Source organism: Suricata suricatta, chromosome 3 (genome assembly GCF_006229205.1).
Source record: "Suricata suricatta isolate VVHF042 chromosome 3, meerkat_22Aug2017_6uvM2_HiC, whole genome shotgun sequence".
NCBI classification, from domain to species: Eukaryota; Metazoa; Chordata; class Mammalia; order Carnivora; family Herpestidae; genus Suricata; species Suricata suricatta.
In genome coordinates this window covers 53,583,243-53,600,668 of record NC_043702.1, presented here as the reverse complement: position 1 = coordinate 53,600,668, position 17,426 = coordinate 53,583,243, and the positions used below count along the sequence as shown (strand labels likewise).

Below are 17,426 nucleotides of genomic sequence, written 5' to 3'. Positions count from 1 at the left end.
CACTCAGCAATTTACTCCTCCTGTCCGTTTTCTTAGCTCCTAGCTGATATAGCCAATGGAGAGAAGGAGCAGCTAAACAAGTGTCCGACTCAGTGATTTTAGGGTTAGACTGGATATTTAATGCTGAACCATCTCTTAAGATCTGGGGTGCTGGCATTCAAATCAAGTCCTTCTCATTGTTGCCTGGATTTTCTCATAACTATTAAAGAGTTCTTTTGTATTAGTCAAATAACTCCTGAAATTCTTTCATAGAGTCTGTGTTATAAAGAAGGTTGATTGTTTGGAAAGAAGGTGACTTTATTGGGCTTAGACAGCTGATGACAACACTTTCTCTTACCATTCCCAAGATTCATCTTTGAATTGGACATTATGCAATAAGGAATTTTATTCCTGATGGTCTTTAGGGTGCCTTATAAAAAGCCTACCTAATCCACTGGCTGAAGATGGTTGTGGAGCATTGTCCTTTGAGATCCCCCAATTTTCACCAAGTGCCATTCTCCATAAAGTTAATTTGTAGACAAGAGAGAAGTTCTAAGAACAGCTGTTAGGTAATTCTATCTATGGCAGTAAAAACTTTACCTCCAATAAGGTCAATAAGGGAGTAGCATTCTGTAAGGAATGGAAAGAGAATCTCGGTTGCAACTCAGCTTTATGCCCCCTCAGGCAAGTTCGTGTCTCTAGCCTCAGTTTTTTAAACTGTAAAATGGAAATTACTTGAGAGTCTCCTGGCAGGAAGTAGGCGATGAGAAAATGATAGCTATTTGTTCTAATGGTTTTGAGTGACTTTAGTGACGCCGCTGGGAGGGGGACACAGGGGAATTGTAGGAGCTCCTTCAGGAAAAGCAAAGCGCTGCTTGTTGTGTTGTCAGGTCCAGCAGCACGCTCGGTCCTAGGCGTCTGCCCCAGAAAGCTATTCCAGAGGCCCAGGCGACACCCAAGGACACCACGCAGGGTATTCGGACACCTCGGGGACACTTGTGGTTTGGATGCTGGTCCAGCCCAGCCCAGTCTGGGCTAATCGGGAACCGTTTCAAACTCACCTGCTTGGCAGGTGATCGCCGCCCGAGGCGTGACCGCGGAGGGCGTGCGGATGTGGTGGGCGGGAGCAGAGAATGTGTACTCCCGGCGCATGGCACCCACCGCCCAATCGCCGCGGTGGCTGCCGGGATGCGCCGCAGCGAATGGTCGCGCCGGGCGCCGCTCTGACTGACCTTTCACCCGCGCCCAGCGGTCCCGGGCGGCGGCACAAGGCGGAAACCATGGCGGAGGCGGCGGCTGCAGCGGGCGGGACCGGTGTGCGCACAGGCTGCTGCTCTGCAGCCGACCGGGACCGAGTCCCGGACCCGGATCGGGACCGCGCCGGGCGGAGGCTCCGGGTTCTCTCCGGCCATCTGCTGGGCCGGCCTCAGGAGGCTGTGAGTACCAATGAGTGCAAAGCGCGGAGAGCCGCGTCGGCGGCCACGGCGGCGCCCGCTGCCACTCCCGCCGCACAGGAGTCAGGCAACATCCCCAAGAAGCGGTGAGTAGCGGCTCTGTGGCGCTGGCTGGCGGCGGGGGACCAGGCCAGGCCTTTGCTGCGGGAAGGCAGAGGCAAGGTGGAAAGGGAAGTGACACGGGTGGGAGGAAGGCACCTTGTTCCCTGAAAGTGAAGACCTATCTCTAAGGATAGTGGATGAGACCCTGGACTCTGGCAGGTCGTGGGCGGGATGGAATGGTGGTTTTTGGTCACTATTTGAGAGTAACAAATCTGAACAACTCTTACTGGGGAAGGCTTTAAGGGGACCATTTTTCTTGGATTATTATTGAATGCCAGGAACTCATGATCTTAAATTAATACTTGGGGGATAAGGCCTTCCAGTGGATAGAAAGGATTCTATAATGATCCTCCAAGAAGATTTAAGTTTGTACTAGATGATGGATCTCTTCTAATTGACTCAAGACTGGATGCGGGGAGAAATGATGGTTTTTAGAGGAAGGTGCTGACTGGTTTCCGTGGGGCAGGTTTCCACTTGCACAGGGGCATGGCCTTTGACTTTGAGGAAGGAAAGGGGTGGGTAAGAAGTAAAACACTTGACACTAGTTAATGATTTAGGCAGTGGTGGTAGCTACTGAGTTCTGGAAGCTGAATTTCCCTTGCCTCTGGATGAGGATGTTTTTAAGAGATCTTCACTTCCTGCGCTGATGGAAGCTACTAGGAGAAACTATCTTCTGAGACGTGGCTTTGTCAGTTGGATGAACTTTGAGAGTGAAAAAAAGTGTTGCTAATGCTTAATGTGTTCTATGTGCCAGAAACCATGTTAAGTCTGTTATTTCTTTTACTCCTATCCAAACTCTGAGGTAGGTGCAGTTATCTACAGATGAAGAAATAAAACAGATTTAGAAGCCTGCTACAGATGTACAAGTTAGAATTCCAAAGCACATCATATTAACTTTAGGGCCAAATTCTTAACCTTCAATATTAATGGTGAATTCATTCACTAAATCCACATTCATGAGCTCTTACTCTGCTACATACATACTCTACCAGGAATACAGAGATTTCAAAATGCAGTTTTTATTTAAGGAACTAATAGCCTGTGATAAGAATTTTAGCCGATTACCATAGCAGATGGCCAATTAACCCAGTTTTAGGTATGTATTTGTGAAGGGGAAGGGCTTCCCAGAATAAGGATTGAGTAAGTCTTGAAGTTTGGGTTGAAAGTAACCTGCCAAAGGAGAAAAGTGTTCTTGGGAGAAAAATAGTGTGTTCACAGGTAAAGCAGTGAAAGACAGATTAGATAACTGTTGGGAGTGCAGTATGGTAGGAGAGGGTGAGGATGACAGAGGAAGAGGGCTGGAGGCCAGTCTTGTTCGTAGGATTTTATGTGGGGCAAAACTTGAATGCATTTACCTTTTAGAAAGGGGGCTGAACTGAAGAAGGTTAAGCAGTTTAGTGTGTAATGGCTGGAAAGGAAGACCTGAGTTTGAATTTCCACAGCATAATTCCAGTTGCATAACATTGGGCAAATCATTTAACCTTTCTTAGAGTGTCAGTATTTTGTGAAAGTGAGGACAGTAATTCCTGTTGTTTTGCACTGTGGCTGTGAGAATTCAAAAATACAGAGTTAAATGATCAAGTGCTTAGTGCGTTGCTGGTTATATAACCCTTCACCAAATGAAATGGTAGATGCAGTTTTAATTGAATCCAAAGACAAGGAGACCAATTAGGAGACAATTATTCTAAAGAGGATTACTGTGATTCTAAACTAAGGCATAATATTGGGAGTAGGCAGGCCTGTTAAAAATTTTTTAGGACGTAAGTTTTTTATAACTTGGTTATTGAGTCAACTTACTGAATCATCTCTTGGTTACTGAATCTTTTCATCAGGCTTCACTTGATGTTATATTAGCTGTCATTGGGTTTAAAACTTTTTTTTTCCTAAATGGCTTCACGTATGCATAAATGACTTCATTTGTATGTTTCTGTGTGATTGTACGTTGATACGATGTTCACATTCTTAGAACTAATTAGGTAGGTCAGGTGTTCCTCATAGCTGGATTTAGGGGCCTTGGTCAGCAGCAGAGAAAAATAGTAATGTTCATGAGGCACACTGGGTTAATGAATGAGGAGTCCCATGGCTGAAGGTGACTGGTCTGTGACTACTCCTTCGACTGAAAGCAAAACTGTAACCTCATGTTGGCATTGGTTTGGTTCAGACTTAGGTGTGGCTAGTGATAAAATCTAGCCTGTATTAACTCTTTCGAAGTTTGAACCAAAATATGAGGGAACATAAAAATTTATATTAGATGGAACATCAAAAGCTTCTTCAAAGAGTGATCTACTGAATATATTGTTAACGGGGAACCAAGGTCTCCCTTCTACTTCCTCCTGCTTAGGTGGGTGGGCCTCAGTTTGCCAGCAGCAGAGCTGAGTCTAAAGGGAGGACAAATGATGGAGCAAGGAGCCAGCGTGTAAATCTAATAAAGTGTGAGTGTGACTGTATGTCACTTATTTTGGAATCATTTGGTGATGCGTGTTATTTGTATAAGTCCTTCTCTCTGATTACCTTAGATGATGTCCTTGGTTGTAATTCTTCTATCTTATGGCTGGTTGTCATCGTGGAATTGGATGAGTGACTTCTTGAAACTTGATGTTTTCATTTCCCTTACAGGATAGTCATGCATATGTTAATTTATTCAATGTTTCTATAATAGTCACTTGATGACAAGTATTGTTCTAGACACTGAAAATAGATGAATAATAATCCTTGGCCTCAAAGAATTAACAACACTAAGGGAGATACACATTCTAGTACATTTTGAATAGAGCCACATAAATACAGGTACAGATGTAACACACAGAAAAAAAAAGAGTGACTATCCAGGGGGTCAGGAGAAGCTTTCTGGAAACGGTTTTAAAATATGGTTGATAGTGTAGCAGGTTGATTGGATGGTGAAGAGAATTCCAGGTAAAGGGAATAGCATATGGCAAAGCAAGGGGGCATGAAAGTGCATATTGTATTTCGGTAACTAAACAATTCAAAATTGTAGAGGTGTGAGTGAAGTTAAAAGGAAGCCTTTGGCCTTGTAGGCCATGAGTCCGTTAATTCATTCACTTACGCATTCTCTCATTCATGTGTGAATATTTCAGTGCTCACTGTGCAGCGGAGCAGTGAACAAAAACTGCCCTTATGTACTTATGTTTCAGTTGGAGTGAGGAGAGCAAAGCAAACAAGTAATATATTATTTCAGATGGTGGTAAATGTAATGAAGAAAAATGAAGCAGCGAAGGGGGTTTAGTTAATGGCAAACCCTTGCGGTAGTTAAGCTGGGAAGAGATTCAATGAGATTGGGTTTGGGTTTACCTCCCGCTGCAGTGTTAAGAATGGAGAAAGATAAGGATGTCCCGTAGGAAGACCAGTGAGGGAGCTGGTGTAGCAGTACAGATAAGAAATAATGAAGGGTTAAACTGAGCTGGTGGTGGTGAGAATAGAGAACGGAAGATGGATCTGAGTTTTGGAAATCAGTGCATCAGGGGATACTTAAAATTATGTGACTATATGCCATGGGAATTTGGTGATCATGAAAATAGAAAAGGGATGATAAGAGTCCTGACATGTGGACATTTAAGATCACAACCTGTTGTACTTATCACATTGGTCTCCTACGAGTTGGTTCTAATTGCTTCCATCAGGGAACATATATGCTCATTATTTGAAGTTGCTGAGCAGAGTTTTGAGAGTGATTTCAGTGATCTGAAATAATATATTACTTGTTTGCTTTGCTCTCCTCACTCCAACTTTTTGACCTTCTGTTTTTTCTTAAGCGCATGCTACTCCATGAACAATTTCTTTTTGATCTTGTTACTGGATGCAGCTTTAGGGTCTTAAAAATCATAGTAAATATCAATTAACTGTGTAACATTTTTATGCCTTGGTTTTGGATTTTTTTCAGTTTTTAAAAAAGCTTTTGTAATGTTACGAAAAAGAGAAGAAAAATCCCTTGTGACATCCGTTTGTCCGCACTGTTAACGGCTTTCCCAGTTGTGGTTTGTGTTAGTCAGAACTGTTCTATGGCAATTTTTACAGAGGTTATAAATTCTTCTATTCCATTCAAAAGATCTGACTAAGAATGCTACTAATTGTTTAATTTACTTGTACTGCCATTTATACACAAGTCTTTAAAAAGTAATGTATTATTTAACATCCACCAGAAGTCTTGGTAGGTGTTTTCCAGAAGGAAGAAGGCTGAGTTAACCTTTTCTGTTTTCTAGGAACATTTTGTCATGCCACGTTTCAACCTTTTGTGATTAAAGAGATCATGATCAAATACAGTGTCCTTAGTTTATATTGTACCTAAGTTTATATTGTACCTAATGAATTATAAAATATTGGTCCTATCAAAATGAAATTCATAATTTAAGAAAATGTAATGCATGGTTTAAAAAAGAGACCAACTTATTTCCTTCTGTGAGTGAAGTTTATGCTTTGATTTGTAGGAGAAAACAATATTGAGAATAAGAGAGAAACTTACTTCTCTTAAACTGCAAGTATAATTTTGGGGTAGACCATTTTTTCTGCAAATAGACTTCTTCCATAATATTTTACTGTCAAATTGTTTTCCATACAACACCCAGTGCTGCAAATAGACTTCTTTATGTCAGGAATTTACTTACTATAAAGCCACCTATCCCCGGTCACTTAATAAAAGTATCTAGAAATAAAATAAGTGATCTAATTTTAGGCTGCAGAGAAATGGAGTATTTCTCCACTTTATGAAGGACCCTTTAAAAGCAAGTGCTAAGCGAATATTATTTCTGTCAATTTTATTTTCTTATTATTGAGAAGAGAATTTTTGTTGTTGGGCAGATTAGTATGTTAATTCAACTCCAAACCAAAACAAAGTATGCTGAGTAGAGTTTATCCTTTTGACATAAAGTACTAATCACACTCCCCTCATTAGTACTCTATTTGCTGGGCTTTAGGAGTAATATTTAATTACATCACTATCCCACATCTGAGTTCAGAATCTATTGAGAAGACTCAGTATAGACAGATGGAGGTAAAAATGTCAGCTTTATTAGAAATAAAGCTGGCTGAAGAATGTGGCTTAGATCCGCACTACCTAATAATTACCCTGAATTGGGCAGACTCAGTGACAGGCACTGCTGCACCACAGAAGGCGTCCCCTGGGAGGGCAGAGCCAGCTCCGGTAAGCCTTACACGTGGCCCTGAGAGAGACTGGAGTGTAACCACTCTGTAGCAGATGGATTTTAAGGAGAGAGAAAAGGCTGACTCCAGATACTTGGTGCCTGTTCTCAGAAATCACTAATGAGATAAATCACTCCTCCCATGGGAAGGGATGACTGTGTGACGGCTGGGGAGAGGTGGCCATGATAGTGACTCTACTGAGGTCCCTCCAAAGTGGAAACTAGATGCCAGAGAATGGAGGTATTGCTGGTATACTTTTGGAGAAATTAAGGGAAAGGACTGAAAACTTTATAGTAGGTAAATAGTCTTCTACCTCAATCATTTGCATGTCTCCTCTCCATTGTCTACTGAATATATTCTACTTTCTTTGGTAGGGCAGTTAGGGTCCTCCAGGAGAGCAAATCAGCCTTTCCAGGCCCCTTATTTCCTTGATACCTACTATGCACTCTAGCTACACACTGGAATTATTGCTATTCCTGGGACATGTCCTACCTTTCCCCTTTTCTTTCTTTGGTATGTTAGTGTTTCAGAAGTATAGTGTACATGGCACTGATAGTCCTGGGATAATTCAGGGTGGTACATGGTTACAGTCTCATTTGGATAGTTGTAAATGTTTGTATACATACTCATTTTTTAAAAACTTTATTGAACTATTCCATAATTTATTACAAAAGTAAATGTGAAAATCATAAGTGTACAGCTTAATTACTTTCCACAAAATGAACACATCCATCTTACCAGTATTTGGATTAACAGACCACATTACCACTCCCCAGAAGACTTCTGCATGTTCCTTTCCAATGCCTCCTCCCACCAGGATAACCACTCCCTTGACTAAAGTTTGTATTTGCTTGTTTTGAGCTTCATAATAATGGAATCATGCAGTGTGTATTCTTTTGTGAGTGTCTTCTTTCCTTCATCATTGTTTGTAGCACTCATCTATGTTATGTCTGGTTGTATTTTGTTCATCCTTGCTGAATAGTATTTCGTTGGGTGGATATATGCCACAATTTATCTATTCTATTAAGTGTAGATAAGGAACATTTGGGTGGTTGCCAGTTTTAGGTTTGAACAGTTATTTATTGATTTTAATATGGAGCATATGTAACTAGTGTTTTTATAGATATTGCTATATAGAAATAGACTATAATAATTAAACTAGCATTTAGTATATAATATGTTCAATTTTCTTAAGCATTTCACTTGTCTGAGGTAATAAAATGCTTCTAGGTATTAAGTCATTCATGTAAACATTAAATTGACTTTTTAAACACCGTGACGTGTAAGTCTTTGCAATGTTCAAATATTATTTATGAACTTATAAGATTTCAGCTTAGGGGCACCTGGGTGGCTCAGTCACTTAAGTGTCCAACTCTTGGTTTCAGCTCAGGTTATGATCTCACAGTTTGTGAGTTTGAGTCCTGTGTTGGGCTCTGTGCTGATGGTACAGAGCCTGCTTGGGATTCTCTCTCTACCCCTCCCCTGCTCCTCCTCTCTCCTTCTCTCTTAAATAAATTTTTAAAAATTAATATTAAAGTCACAAGTCTAAATCTGTAACTCAGTTACACGTTTTAAATTTATTACAAGCCATTCTTACAAAACAGATCCTCTTAAATTTTTAAGTATTAAAAGATCAATTTTTGCATAGCTTTCTTAAAACAAAAACATTAACATCTGACTTTGATTCCCTTCTCGAGCATTTGTATATTTAATTCTAGATCTTTTTATAGTTGAAATATATATATATATATATATATATATATATATATATATATATATATACTCATTAAGGAAGTCTGTTACCATTCTAGCTAACTGCAGTGACTTTTGACAAGTTTTGCCTCTTGGGTGAGATTTGGACTATGGGTATCTTGTCTTTCACTAAGAAAACTATTGTATTGCGTGTAGTATTTGCCCTTGCCAGCATATCTGAATTTACTAACCAAAGGTTAGAGCCAAGATGCTGACCAAAATTCTTGTTGGCAACTTCGTTGGGCCTCTCCAAACTCTATTTTTAGTGGCCATATCAGTGACCTCATACCATCAACTGGGGAGTGTTCTTGTATTCCAAGACCTTGTAATCAAATGATATGAATAATGTCATTTGTTATAATCCTACTCAGATTGTTTATGTGGTTGGTTTTGCATTTGTTCATTCTGAACTTTCCAGGAATCCAGAATCAGGGATATTAAAATGACACTCACTTGAAATCTGTTCTCCTGTCAACTCAAAGTTTATAAATTAGCACTGCACACTAGGGCTTTCTGTAATGATGGAAGTGTTCTGTAATCTGCTCTCCAATATTCAGCAGCCACCAACCACATGTGGCAATTAAGCACTTAAAATATGGCCATTGTGACCAAGAAGTTGAATTTAAAACTTTATTTTAATTAATTTAAATTTATTTTCTTTATTAAAAAAATTTTGGGGGGGACTTTATTTTATTTTGAGAGACAAAGAGCGGTGGGGGAAGGGCAGAGAGAGAGGGAGACACAGAATCTGAAGCAGGCCCAATGTGGGGCTCGAACCCACGGACTGTGAGATCATGACCTGAGCTGAAGCCTGATACTCAACTGACTGAGCCACGCAGGCGCCCTAACTTAAATTTAAATAGGCACATGTGGCTAGTTATACCATGTTGGATAGCACAGCTATAGATTGAAATCTAAATCATTATCTGTCCTTTCTTGTTTCCAAATGAAGTTACCTTTCTGAGTTTTAGTGTTGGCATTAGTCGCATGGTCACATTCTTCAGCCCTTACTCTTGAACTTCTTTTCATTTTTTTCTTTTAAGATTGAACTCTCTTTTGAATTAGTTTTTTCAAATAATTCTTTAGTTACCTTGTTACTGTTATATTTATCTCATCTGATCTTCGTAACCACCCCTTTTACAGATTAGTAACTGAAGTTTATAGATGTTTGCCAGAAAATAGTCACTTGCTAGCTAGCTAGTAAGTGGTAGAGCCTAGATTTGAAACCAGATCTTTTACCTCAACTCTAGAGCTTTTTCTTTGATACTGTGCTGATATCACCAATCCTGGTAATTTTTTCTTCACAGTCTTTCTCACATCCATTTTGTGCATTAAGCAAATTTTTACTGGTTGCTTGTATTCAAGGTGCTTTGGCTACTTTAGTTAACAAAATGGATAAAGATTTCTCTCACAGGGCTTATATTCAAATGGGTGAAATGGATACTTAACTACACGTAATAAATAAGTCAATTAGTAAGTGTTAGAAAGTGATAAATGCTATAAAAAAAAAGAACAGTAAGGAGGTAGGGTTCACATTTTAAGTAGGATATCACTGGATAACATGACATTTAAACAAATATTTGAAGGAGATGAGAGTGTTGAGCTATGTGGATACGTATGTAGTTGAATGAGCATTCCAGGCATAGACATAGTGTGTGCAAATGTTTGTCCTGTTAGGAGAGTAGCATGTGTAGCTGGAGTCAACTCATAATCCTCCCACCCCCACACTGTTTAAAGTGTGTGTACCTTTGAAATCTCAGCTTCTCATTTACCTGTCTCATGTTTTAGTTAAGGTCTCTTAACCATGTTACATTTTCTAGCTTCCACAACTTTCCTTGTGCCACACTTTCTAGAAGATCCTTGCTTGTTTGACACCAGGCTTCAGGGTCTGTATGTTTTGGGGATCTTTTTATTTTTTAGTGGTTTTTTTCTTCATGTTTATTTATGTCTGGGGGAGAGAGAGAGAGTGAGAGAAAGAGAGAGCGAGAGAGCAAGCAGGGGAGGGGCAGAGAGAGAGAGGAAGACAGAGAACGTGAAGCAAGTTCTGTACTGTCAGTGCAGAGCCTGACACAGGGCTCGAACTCACGAACTGTGAGATCATGACCTGAGCCAAAATCAGACACATTATTAACCGGTTGAGCCTCCCGGGAGCCCCTCTGTTTATTTTTGAGAACTGAAGGGAGGTGATACTGGGCTGTTATCTGTTGCTTCTTCCCCATGATTTCTTATATTATGAATTATAACTCTAAAATCATTAAGTATCATGTGATATAATAATATGTAGGCCTGGAGACTTTAATTCATTTAAATCAGCTAGATACCCTCTTGGCATCTTCACTCCTGTTTGAAACTTCATCTACCCAAGTTTGTTGGCAATTTATTCGGTGTTTTCTATGTGCTAAGCACTGGGGAAGATTAGCGCATAGTTTCTGCATTATGAGGCTTGTAGGTCTACTAAGGAAGATTGATTTGTCTTCTGTTACTGCAGGGTGCTAAGTACTAATCTAGAGGCATGGGAGGGGAATGAAGACTGGTACAGCAGCAGAAAGGCATTATCATTTCAAGAAACATAGATGAGAAGGGTTGAGGAGTACTATTCTATGTTAAGATGCTATGTGAAAATTCTTAAACCTGAGGGTAAAATAATTGACGAGAGCATTTGGATGAGAATTGAATTGGATGAATTTTAATAAGAGAATGTGGACAATGTAGTAAAGTTTATAAAACTGTTTTCTTAGTTGGCTGTAGTCATGATGGGGGCCTTCAGCTACCTGGATACCTTTTAGAAGTCTTACTCTGGTAGCAGGATATCTAGCAGTTATTTAAAAAAATGGGAGGATAAATAATTGATGCTGAAATGTAATACAGTTTTATTGAAGAAAAAAACAAAATAATAATAAAAATGAAGACTAATGTCGAAAGTAATTAAGAGTTAACCACTACAGCATCTTGACATCTTTTAGTTATGGCATATGTGTGTAAAGTCATGCTGTAATAATGTCTTGAAACTATCATTTTTCACTCCCTGTGTTATGTATAACTTTCTATGTCAAGACATATTAATGGGCAACCTCATCTTTAGTAACCGCATTATATGTAGGTACTACAAGTTCAACTAGTCCAATATCACTTTTGATGGGTTTCTAGTCTTTCCCTATAATAAAGAATGCTATGATAAACTTTTTACAATTAAATCCCTAAAAATTTCCTTAAGGCATATGTTTAAAAAGGGCTTTAATGAATTAAAGAGCATATTAGAATACATTATTCATTCATCTCAGTGGGCAGAGGCAGAAATAAAGGACAGCTGCTTGTTTGGATTTAATTTTGACCAAGAGTAAAGAAGTGGAAGTTATTGGAATCCCAGGAGAAAGACTGCCATCATGTTTGAGGAGATTTATATCTTACAACTTAAGAAAGCATCTTTTCCAGAAATTGACATAAAAGGGAATGAGATGTTTTGGCCTGATGCTAAGGGGAAACCAAAACCTGACCCCCGAGAGCCTAGGAAGTGCTGCTTCACTTTGCCTGGGCCTTTGGGGCGATGCAGAGGGAGAGCTGAGGCAGCTGGCTTCGATGTGCCAGTTTAAACCTCTTACTGTTGAAAGTGAATATTGTACACGACATGCTTACTCAGATGGCTCATACTGTTTGGTCAAGTTTTTCTACATGACGTGATGTACCTTAAAGATTATAATGTCAATAGTTTCTATTTTCTCCCAGCATTGTATTTTGAAAAAATTTAAACATATTGCAAATTTTAATTGTATAATAAACACTTTCATACCCACCACCTACTGTTAACATCTTACTATACTTGCTTATCCTGTATCTGTCCATTAATTCATCCTTTTCTATATTCTGTATTAGTCTGTCTTATTTTTGGTGCATTTTATTTTGTTTTTTAAATTTTTAACTGTTTATTTTGAGAGAGAGAATCTCAGCCAGACTTACGCAGAGCCTAACACAGGGCTCGATGCCACAACTGTGAGATCATGACCTGAGCTGATATCAAGAGTTGGGCATTTAACAGACTGAGCCTTTTTGTACATTTTAAAAAAGTTAATAACTTCATTTTTGAAGTAAAATCTCCTGTATTAGCTTTCACGACTCTTGGAGGAAATTTTAAGTTAATATCTCTAACTCTTCTGTCTCCATTTTCACATTTTCAATTATTAGGACATTTTTGGCTGGGAACGTCTTGGTGTTTTGACATGTTGGTAATCTCTTCTTAAATAAAATTTAAAAATCTATATTTTGAAGTAAAAGGTTCTACTTTTGTTCTTATGTATTGGTCTTGATTTCCAGATATTATTTTGTTTGCTTTGTCTTCACAAAATATTTGTAGCTTCACAACATAATTATTAGATCGCTAGTCTCATTTTGGTTTTATTTCCAGTTCTTACCTGCCATCTGCCACTATTTTTAGAAAGTACATTCTGGTTTGCTAGGCCTATTTTTAGATTTTATACAATTGGTAACCTTTTTAAAGAATGAATTCTTATTTGTTAGTATGTGTGTTAATTAGGACTTTTGTTTACAAGTGTTAATTAATTTGAGCTAGGTGAAAACAGAAAGGGGGAATTTAAGAGCGGAGGGACACCAAAGAACCTCAGGGCAGGAATGGAGCGTGGCCTCAGGATGAAATTAGAACTAAAAACCAGAAAGCCATCAGGTTTCTTGCTAGCATCACTTCTTGCTAGTAGCTGCTGCGTCTTTCTCCAAACAGACCAGCCTTTTTGGCTCCTCTGTCCAAATGGTAAAACATGGCAACCCACTCCTCCAGGATATTCAGCCAGTGGCAGTGAATAATTGAACCCTCTTGTACCCAACAGCTGGGTCACATGTTTACATTGTTCTCATCAACTGTTGCTTGGGAAGGAGTGCTGGTGATCTTAGTACAAAAATAGCTGCCCAGGCAGGTAAATGAGCTGAACTAACTCTGGTTATAATGCTTTGAAACATGTCACAGCCAGATCATCTGCTCATCTTTTTTGATGGTTCCTTTTCCAGAATCTTACTGTCTGAGTTATCCTTTTATTTTCTCCTTGGGTCATCAATCTTTTTTCTTTTTTTTTTTCCCTAGTTGATAAATCTTTTTTAAAGTATAATTAACACAATGCTATATTAGTTTCATGTGTACAATATAATGATTCAATTCTGTGTTATTCAGTGCTCATCAAGATAAGTATAACTTAATCCCCTTTATTTCATCCATCCCTCTGTCCACCTCCTTTCCGGCAACTACCAGTTCATCCTTTGTATTTAAGAGTCTGTTATTTTGTTTGTCTCCTTTCTCCTTTGTTTGTTCCTTTGTTTTATTTCTTAAATTCCACATATGAGTGAAATCATATGTTACCTGTGTTTCTCAGACTGGTTTATTTTACTTAGCATTCTACTGCTAGGTCAATCCATGTTGTTGCAAATGACAAGGTCTTATTCTTTTTTATTGCTGAGTAATATTCCAGTGTAATACTATACTACATCTTCTTTATCCATTTATCTATCAATGGACACTTGGGTTACTTCCATATCTTGGCTATTGTTAATAATGCCTCAGTAAACAGAGGTGCATATATCTTTTAAAATTAGTGTTTTTGTTTTCTTTGGGTTACTACACAGTAGTAGAATTACTGCATCATATGGAAATTCTATTTTTAAATTTTTGAGGACTCTCCATGCTCTTTTTCAAAGTGTATATGCTGCACCAATTTGCATGCCCAGCAACAGTGCATGAGTGTTCCTTTTCCTCCACATCCTCGCCACACTTATTTTTCGTGTTTGATTTTAGTTATTTTGACAGGTGTAAGGTGATATCTCATTGTAGTTTTGATTTGAATTTCCCTGATGGTTAGTGATGATAAGCATGTTTTTATGTCTGTTGGCCATCTGTATGTCTTCTTTGAAAAAATACTTATTCAGGTCCACTGATCATTTTTTTAATTGGATTATTTGGGTGGGTTGGTGTTGAATTAAGTTCTTTATATATTTTGAGAATTATTGGAAATATTATTTGCAGATATCTTCTCCCATTCAATAGCTGCCTTTTTGTTTTGTTGTAAGTTTTCCTTTGCTGTACAAAAGCTTTTTACTTTGGTGTAGTCATAATAGTTTAGTTTTGCTCTTGTTTCTTTTCACTGAGGATACATAGCTACAAAAATGGTTGTATAGTCCATGATAAAGGGATTACTGCCTATGTTTTCTTCTACGAGTTTTATGATTTCAGGCCAGAACTTTAGGTCTTGAATCCATTTTGAGTTTATTTTTGTGTATGGTATAAGAAAGTGGTCCAGATTCCTTCTTTCACATGTAGCTGTTTAGCTTTCCCAGCACCATTTGTTGAAGAGATGCTGTTTTTGTGCCAGTACCATAGCGTTTAGGTTACTACAGCTTTGTAGTATATTTTGCAATCTGGGATTCTTATACTTCCAGCTTTGTTCTTCTTTCTCAAGATTGCTTTGGCTATTCAGGGTCATTGTGGTTCCATACAAATTTTAGTATAACTTGTTCTAGTTCTTTGAAAAATGTTCGTATTTTGGGGCAGGTGGCGCAGTCAGTTAAGCATCTGACTTTGGCTCAGGTCATGATCTTACCGCTTGTGAGTTCAAGTCCTGCGACAGGCTCTGTGCTGACAGCCCTCAGCCTGGAAGCTGCTGTCTCCCTCTCTCTTTGACCCTCCCCAACTTATGCTCTGTCTCTTTCCTCTCAAAAGTAAATAAACATTAAAATTAAAAAAAAAACTGTTGGTATTTTGATAGGGATTATATTGAATCTGTAGATTGCTTTGGGTGGTATGGGCATTTAAAAAATATTGGCTCTTCCAGTCCCTGAACATGGAATATCTTTCTACTTGTTTTGTGTCATCTTTAATTTTGTTCACCAGTGTTTTATAGTTTTAGGAGTACAGGTCTTTCACTTCCTTAGTTAAGTTTATTCCTGGGCATTTTATTCTTCTTAGTGTAATTGTAAATAGGATTGTTTTCTTAATTTTTCTTTCTGTTACTTTATTATCAGTGTATAGAATTGCAACAGGTTTTATTTTTAATTCTGTGACTTGACTGAATTCATTTATTTTGGTGGAATCTTGAGTTTTTTTAATGTTTATTTTTTAATTTTTATTTTTGAGAGAGAGAGAACGAGAGAAAACAAGTGAGTAGGGGTAGGCAGAGAGAAAGGGAGATAGAAAATCTCAAGCAGGCTCCACACTGTCAGTGCAGAGCCAGATGTAGGGCTTGAACCCATGAACCAGAGGTCATGACCAGAGCCGAAATCAAGAGTTAGCCACTTAACTGAATGCACCACCCAGGTGGCACTTGAGTGTTTTCTATATATGTTATCATGTCATCTGCAAACAGTGGAAGTTTTGCTTCTTCCTTACCAATGTGGATGCCTTTTATTTCTCTTCATTGTCTGATTGCTGGGCTTTCAGCAATGCCTAGGGTTTTTAGTACTATGTAGAATAAAAATAATGGTAAGAGTGGACATGGACATCCTTGTCTTTTTCCTGATCTTAAAGGAAAAGCTCTCAGTTTTTCCTCATGAGGATCATGTCAGTTGTGAGTTTTTCCATATATGGACTTTATAATGTTGAGGTATGTTCTCTCTAAACCTATTTTATTGAGAGTTTTTATCATGACTGGATATTGTAAATTGTCAGATACTTTTATTTGCATCTATTGAGATGATCATATGATTTTTATTCTTTCTCTTGTTAATGTGATATATCATGTTGATTGATTTGAAAATATTGGACCACCCTTGTATCCCTTGATCAGGGTGAATGATTAAAGGGAATTCTTGGAGTGGAAAAAAAGGCCATAATGAGTAGTAAGAATTATAAACAGGAAAAAATTCACAGGCAAATGATAACATATAATAAAAGTAGATTAATAATTTATAAAACCACTATGGAGGTTATAGCACAAAAGCAGTTAAGTCAATTATATCTACATAAATCTATCAAGGGTCTTGCAAAATAAAAGGATGTATAGCATCATATACATAAAATGTGCAGGGAGGAGTAAAATTTACTGCTTCTAGAATGGGTTCAAACTTAAACAACCATCAACTTAACATAGACTGCTACACATAAAAGATCTTATATATAAACCTAAATGGTAACCACAAATCAAAACCTTTAATAGATACACAAAAAATAAAGATAAAGTAATTCAAACATAACACTAAAGAAAGCTTAAAACACAAGGGAAGAGAATGAAAGAAAAAAGGAACAGAGAAGACCTACAAAATCAACCATAAAGCAAGTAATAAAATGGCAATAAGTACATACCTATCAATAAATACTTTCAATGTAAGGGCACCTGGATGGCTCAGTGAGTTCAGTGTCATGGTTTCATGGTCATGATCTCATGGTCATGAGATAGAGCCCCACTTTGGGCTCTGCACTGGACATGGAGCTTGCTTGAGACTCTCTGTCTTCCTTTTCCTTTGCCCTTCCCTCACTTGGACATGTACATAATTCTCTCTCTCTTTCAAAAAAAAAATTACTTTAAATGTAAATGGATTAAATGCTCCAAACAAAAGACAAAGTGAAGTATGCTGGAATTTTTTAAGTTTTTTAAATTAAAAAAAAAGAAAAGACATAAGGTTGTTAAATGGATAAAAAAACAAGACTCATCTATATGCTACCTGCAAGAGACTTCCTTCAGACTTAAACACACATGCCAATCAAAAGTGAAGGGACGAAAAAAAACCATTCACCATTGAAATGGAAGCAAATGAAAGCTGGGGTAGCAATATTTATATCAGACAAAATAGGCTTTAAAATAAAGCCTGTAATTGAGGTGTCTGGGTGGCTCAGTTGGTGAAGTGTTAGACTCTTTTCTCAGGTCAGGTCTTGATCTCAAGGCTGTGAGTTCAAGCCTCGTGTTCATCCCCAATGTGGAGCCTACTTAAACAAACAAATAATATTGAGAACAAGTTTCTAATACATACCACCATATGTGTTAGGGAGAAAAGGAAGAA

The 17,426-nt window shown here is 38.1% G+C and overlaps 1 protein-coding gene across 1 annotated transcript in view; it reads left to right on the top strand.

Moving 5' to 3' along the window:
- Window positions 1-1,225: 1,225 nt before the first annotated feature.
- AGPS (alkylglycerone phosphate synthase) overlaps window positions 1,226-17,426 on the top strand; it is a 127,267-nt gene continuing 111,066 nt past the window's right edge. Inside the window, exon 1 of the mRNA XM_029934335.1 lies at window positions 1,226-1,519. Within this exon, the coding sequence (XP_029790195.1) occupies window positions 1,260-1,519 (260 nt within the window). The 5' untranslated portion in view covers window positions 1,226-1,259. The remainder of the gene's footprint in view (window positions 1,520-17,426) is intronic.